This window comes from Silurus meridionalis, chromosome 10 (genome assembly GCF_014805685.1).
Source record: "Silurus meridionalis isolate SWU-2019-XX chromosome 10, ASM1480568v1, whole genome shotgun sequence".
Lineage (NCBI taxonomy): Eukaryota > Metazoa > Chordata > Actinopteri > Siluriformes > Siluridae > Silurus > Silurus meridionalis.
In genome coordinates, this window is record NC_060893.1 from 28632488 (window position 1) to 28639055 (window position 6568).

Below are 6568 nucleotides of genomic sequence, written 5' to 3' on the forward strand. Positions count from 1 at the left end.
ACTGACCCTGTGGTGATTCTTCCTGCTGGTTCTACTCATGAAGATTCTGACACTGATACTGCGCCTGACTCTCCACCTCGTCCTCCAACTCCTTATCTATCTGGCTCTCCATCCTATTCTCCTACTTCTCCTCGTAGTCCTTCCCCTGCGCCTTCCTCTCCTGCCAGTGTCATCATAATTGAGCCTGACCAAGTACCTTCTGTTGACCTTCCCTTTGAAACTCCTTTTCCTTACAGGTTTCTTGAGCCTTCTGGCTCTCATCTCCCTATCTGTGAGTGTTTCCCTCTGAGTGACTGTACCCACATAAGCTTCTCTGGGTCTAATGAATAAACATGGTGGTCTTTTTCTAAATGGTCTCCTGTTGTGGTTATTTTTAAGCAAGCTAAATAAGCTAGTTTTAAGCTAGGTTTAAGGTCTTGACCTGGTGAGCAGGCAAGCTAATTAAATCCTATACTCTCAAGGTGATTAAACATTACTTATTCAATACTTCAGGTATATAAGGTAATTATACATTGATTAACTGAAAGATTACCCAATAGCTACTGCTAGATATATGCTTACTGTTATGATGTCAATCAAAAATTCCACAAGTTTCTACAGACTAATAAAACTAAGAACTCGCTCACATGGAGAATAAAACCCATATATAGTTAGAAATCTGCACTCATTGGCTACATTTTTTATTAATCACTTTGTTTCCATAAGGCTACTGGCTGGAAATAAAAGGTTTGAAATGAAAAGTGATGCAGAGCAGAATGTGATGACACCTGCCTATTGAGTGAACACTCAAGCCCGAGATTCTGCCTCTATTACTGTTTGTATTTTTTTTTTTAGTGGGTGGTCTCATTTGTTTTGAAATACTATATTCTACTAACCATTTATGGTTTTTTTTACCACCAAGGTGGCAGTTTTTATGCAAGAGTTATTCCCTAAAATATACAAAGAATACACAAACCGAAGTACAGTGACTTAGACAAAAGAATCTTCTTCTTCTTCTTCTTCTTCTTCTTTCGGCTGCTCCCATTAGGGGTCGCCACAGCGGATCATCCGTCTCCATACCACCCTGTCCTCTACATCTGCCTCTTTTACACCAACTAACTGCATGTCTTCCCTCACCACATCCATGAACCTCCTTCTTGGCCTTTCTCTTTTCCTCCTACCTGGTGGCTCCATCCTCAGCATTCTTCTACCAATATAATTCATGTCCCTCCTCTGCACATGTCCAAACCATCTCAATCTCGCCTCCCTCACCTTGTCACCAAAACATCCTACATGTGCTGTCCCTCTAATAAACTCATTTCTAATCTTATCCATCCTCGTCACTCCCAACGAAAACCTCAACATCTTCAGCTCTGCTACCTCCAGCTCCACCTCCTGTCTTTTACTCAATGCCACTGTCTCTAATCCATACAACATCGCAGGTCTCACCACAGTCCTATAAACTTTCCCTTTCATTTTTGCAGATACCCTACTATCACAAATCACTCCTGTCACTCTTCTCCACCCACTCCACCCTGCCTCCACTCTTTTCTTCACTTCTCTAACACACTCTCCATTACTTTGCACTGTTGACCCCAGGTACCTGAATTCCTCCACCTTCTGAAGCTCTTCTCCTGCAACTGCACCACTCCACTGCCCTCCCTCTCATTCACACACATGTATTCTGTCTTACTCCTACTGAGTTTCATTCCCCTTCTCTCCAGCGCATATCTCCAGCTCTCCAGGCTCTTCTCAACCTGCTCCCTACTCTCACAACAAATCACAATATCATCCGCAAACATTATAGTCCAGGGAGACTCCTGTCTGACCTCGTCCGTCAGCCTGTCCATCACCACTGCAAACAGAAAAGGGCTCAGGGCCGATCCTTGATGCAGTCCAACCTTCACCCTAAACCAGTCTGTCGTACCTACTGCACACTTCACTGCTGTCACACTGTCCTCATACATGTCCTGCACCACCCTCACATACTTCTCTGACACACCTGACTTCCTCATACAATACCACAACTCCTCTCTTGGCACCCTGTCGTAGGCTTTCTCTAAATCCACAAATACACAATGCAATTCCTTCTGTCGTTCTCTATACTTCTCCAACAACATTCTCAACGCAAATAAGGCATCTGTGGTGCTCTTCCTCGGCATGAAACCATACTGTTGCTCACAGATGGTCAAATCTTCTCTCAACCTGGCTTCCACTACTCTTTCCCATAACTTCATGGTGTGACTGATCAACTTAATTCCCCTGTAGTTACTGCAGGTCTGCACATCTCCTTAAAGAATAACCATCTAAATTACAACACTGTGGTTTGGTTGGAGCAAAAATGCTTTAGGCCATGTTGTTCAGTGGACCCTTATTTCCTAATAAACCGGGATTTGCAGCAGTGGATGTGTTTGTGACTCATTATTACAATAATAATGTAAGTAGTGCATTTTTTATGCATGTTGTTTGTGTGTACTGCTTACACACATTCAGCAAATACATTCGTTATACGTTTTTCATTAAAAAGGGATCTGAAATCGCTGCATGAGGCTTAGAGCTTTAGAATAAAGTATAGTTAGTCATAGTTACTGTTGTCCCTTTCTATTTAATCTAGTGCTAAACATTAACACATGATAACAATGGGATATCGGTCGCCTGGTGCGGCACTGAAGGCTAAGTGGTTAAAAACATATCTGTTGAGTCAAACCTTATGTTAATAGGTTTCTCTCAGGAAAAAAAGAGTAAAGGAGCAGATCTGGAGGGATCATTGTTATAGATTACTTTATTTTACTATTTGACTTGACCTATAAACTGTTTTATTTAACTGGGATGTATGGATATCTCCCTCCACCCCCACTTTCATGCGTTCATTCAAGTTTTTCATTCAAGTCAGCATTGTGGTGGGCTGTCATTAAAGGGATCTCTCATGTCTCTGTTACCTTCTGGCTGTCCCTTTTAGTTATGCTGTCATATCTATTGTAGTCCTGCCAGAGTCCTTACTTGCACTCTACTCATACTGCATTTTTGTCCTTAAATATTATGTAGCAATAAGGATAATAATCCTAATAATCCATGTTTCCCTCTTTCTTCCTGTCACTCTCTCTTTCTCTCTCTTTCTCCTCCCCACTTCCATTCCAAGTTAAACACGATCTTGATGTTACAGTGATTCTGTCTCATTCTTCTTTCTGGACCTGCCTGATTCATCCTGATGCCCTACCTCTTGATGTTTCCAAATAAACAGTTTAAAAACCATGAGGTTACAGCAGAAGGTTAAACACAAGAACCATTATATGGATCTGGACTGTAATTAATATAAACTGTTTGCTACAATTGCTTAGGACTACAATCACCATTAACAGTTTTATATCTGAGTTTCCATCAGTGGACCATCAATTGATATCCTCAACAATGATTGAAGTATAATAAAGTCATGTTTTTTGTCAGCTAGATGAGGAAGGGTTCCTTTTTGAGTTTGAATCCTCACATGGTTTCTTCTTCAAATCATGTCAAGGAGTTTTGTTTGCCACTTCATGGCTGACTTGCTTATAAAAAATAAAAATATGGATACATTTAGAGGCATATTTATAAATTTAAAATGTATACACAGATTCTATTTATTTCTGTAAAGCTGCTTTGGGGCAATGTCCATTGTTTAAAGTGTTATACAAATAAGGCCGCAAATTGTGTCTATTAAATAGCTGTGTGTGTGTGTGTGTGTGTGTGTGTGTGTGTGTGTGTGTGTGTGTGTGTGTGTGTGTGTGAGTGTGTTTATCTTCACAGTAATGGAGGACACGTTTGTTCACATCGAGGGAGTGAATATAAATAAATCAATAAGCCAAAAAAGTGTCATTGTGTCGTATCACATCCTCCAACTCAGCACCTGCAGTCGCTCCCAGCTGCAGCAGTGCAGTTTCTCTACTATCTGACTGACGGAGGTTTTTGTACGACTATATATCACTGTGTGAACCAGTAGCCAGTGATGGAATGTTCACTCTGACAGTAATAATCTCCTGCATCTTCAGTCTGGACTCCACTGATGGTCAGAGTGAAATCAGATCCAGATCCACTGCCACTGAAACGAGCTGGAAAACCCGACTGTAACTGATTTACAAATTTAATCAGGAGTTTAGGAGCTTCTCCAGCTTTCTGCTGATACCAGTGTAAGCGGTTGTTGCTATACACCGCCTGACTGGTTTTACAGTTGATGGTGACTGTTTCTCCTGGAAGAACAGATTTCACTGCAGGAGTCTGAGTTACTGTGACTTGACCTCTGCATTCTGTAAAAATACACAATAATGCAGCATGAAACTGAAATATTAGAACAGAAACAATACGTGTATTTGTATGAACACATCATTGTAGAGATAAAATATGAAGCAGTGTCTGACCTTGAGTCCAGAGGATCAGTGTCCAGATGAAGACGGGGATCAAAGTCATGGTAGCTGTGGGTGAAGTTTCTGTAGCAGCAGCTCTCAGTCATGAAGTGTGAAAGTCACAGCGCTATAAACACTCCCAGAGCACTGAAGCATGTGCTGCCAATGCAAATCCACTGGACGCTGTTTGTACTGAATGTTAATGAATTTCTCACTGTAGTGGATTGATGGTATATGAAGCAGCATCATTGTTTGATGTGATCGCTTTCACTAATGTGTAACCTTATTAATATTTCCATAATAATCTTATGATGATTTAACATTTAGAGTAAAAATGCAGCAGTTAAACAACACGCATATGCAAATTCTTTGTGTGTGTGTGTGTGTGTGTGTGTGTGTGTGTGTGTGTGGGTGTGTGTTTGTTGTTCACTGTAGTGTAACAGAGGTTTTTGTATGATGGTTTCATTAGAATGTATCACTGTGGTACACTTTTGGTGGAGGAACAAAACTCAGCATCAGTAAGTGTCTTTTACTTCTAAACCTCTATAGTTTATACAAAATAAATATATATTTAGTTTTTATTTAATTCTTCACTCTGTACTCTATAAATAATGCTAATGGAATATAATTTGTGTATCAGTAATACATTGGGAGAAACTCTAAACTTTTTTCAGTAAAATGAATAAGAAACGAGTGAATATTAAACATGTAATAAATCTCCAGTGTGTTTGTGTTGGTGAGTGGAAACCTGCTCACTGGTTCATATCTGCAGTATTGTGTACATTATTCTGAAGTCTCTGTGCTGATGGAAAATACAGATGAATGCTGCTGTGTGTTTGTGTTAAACAGTGAACATTTCTTTCATCAGATTAATTTCTTACTATCACACAGGGAGCACTTTCTATGACACATCAGTAAGAAGCGGCTAAAACAGAATAAAGCTGATCAAATTCCTAATCGCTACAAAAAAAATTAAGAGTAACTCGTAAATGTTCTCCTGCTGATTAGTTCTACTGAACTGGAAGAAGCAGTAATGAGGAAATGTTGTGTAAGTGTGTGTTAATGTGTGTTTTTGTGTTTTCTGTACTCCAGAGGGTCCCACTGTGAAGCCCTCCGTGTCTCTGCTCCATCCATCGTCTCTGCAGCTCTCTGAGGGACCGGCCTCACTGCTCTGCCTGCTGTCTGCCTACTCTCCACAGGGGGCGACGGTGAGCTGGACAGTGGACGGCTCAGTGGTGAACGAAGGAGTTCTAACCAGTCCTGAAGAACAGAAGAAGGACGGTTACACACGCAGCAGCACCCTGACCCTCAGCAAAGCGCTCTGGGAAAAGGGGGAGGAGTTTGTCTGTACCGTCTCCCATGACAGTGTCAATCATCCGGTCACATTCAGAAAGAGCCAGTGTGAAGACTAACAGCTCCAAGATAGAATTAAACACTGAGCTGCTCACACATCCATCTACAATAGAGTTTCAATTCTACACAATGCTGATATTCCTGTCTTTACTCTCTTCACTGTCCTGTTGCTCTTCCTGTAGTTTTGCTCTGCTGAAATAAAGCTTCATTTTGGACATTGGGTGTGTTTTATTAGAGTTAGTAGTCATTATCAGTGTGATGAGAGAGTGTGTTTAACTGTACATTCAGTGCTGTGTGTTGTGCTTCAGTGAGTTTGGCTGAAGGAAGTTGAACATCTGGTGAAAGTGGTGCTCTATTTTGGGAGAAAGAGGATCATTCAGCCGTCTTCATGTAAATCTCCCTCTCATTTCACTGCTCTGTGCTACTGAGTGAAAGGAACCAGTTAAACATAAATATGGTCTAATTATTTTAATAGTATTTCGAACAGCATGGAAGGAGTGTCTCCTTAGTGTTTGAAAAGCACTTAGTGATGATAGATCAATATGTCTTTCTACCTTTATAGTCGATATTAAGCATAATTCTTGATTTTTGTTCAATACAAATAGAAGCACCACACTAACATTCACACCCTCAACAGCCAGTGATGATTCAAAAATCAAGACTCTCAATTTATAGTAAGACAATTTAATAATTTAATAAATATCATACTCTATTTCAGGAGTGTCAAACTCAATTACAAAGGGGGGCAAAACTTATCAATAAATGAGCACACTTTAGGTCACGGGCCGAACAGGATGAACATTTATTGAACACACTAAAACTAAATGTTTTTTAAACATAAATATGAATAAAAAGAGACAGGA

At 40.3% G+C, this 6568-nt stretch overlaps 2 gene segments (V, D, J or C); one reads left to right on the forward strand and one right to left on the reverse strand.

Moving 5' to 3' along the window:
• Positions 1-3822: 3822 nt before the first annotated feature.
• On the reverse strand, positions 3823-4442 carry LOC124392192. The segment is given in 2 exon segments: positions 3823-4256; positions 4368-4442. Coding segments are annotated over 2 exon segments (372 nt in total).
• Positions 4443-4579: 137 nt separating this feature from the next.
• LOC124392082 lies at positions 4580-5920 on the forward strand. The segment is given in 3 exon segments: positions 4580-4627; positions 4822-4870; positions 5445-5920. Coding segments are annotated over 3 exon segments (417 nt in total).
• The last annotated feature ends 648 nt before the right edge of the window (positions 5921-6568 follow it).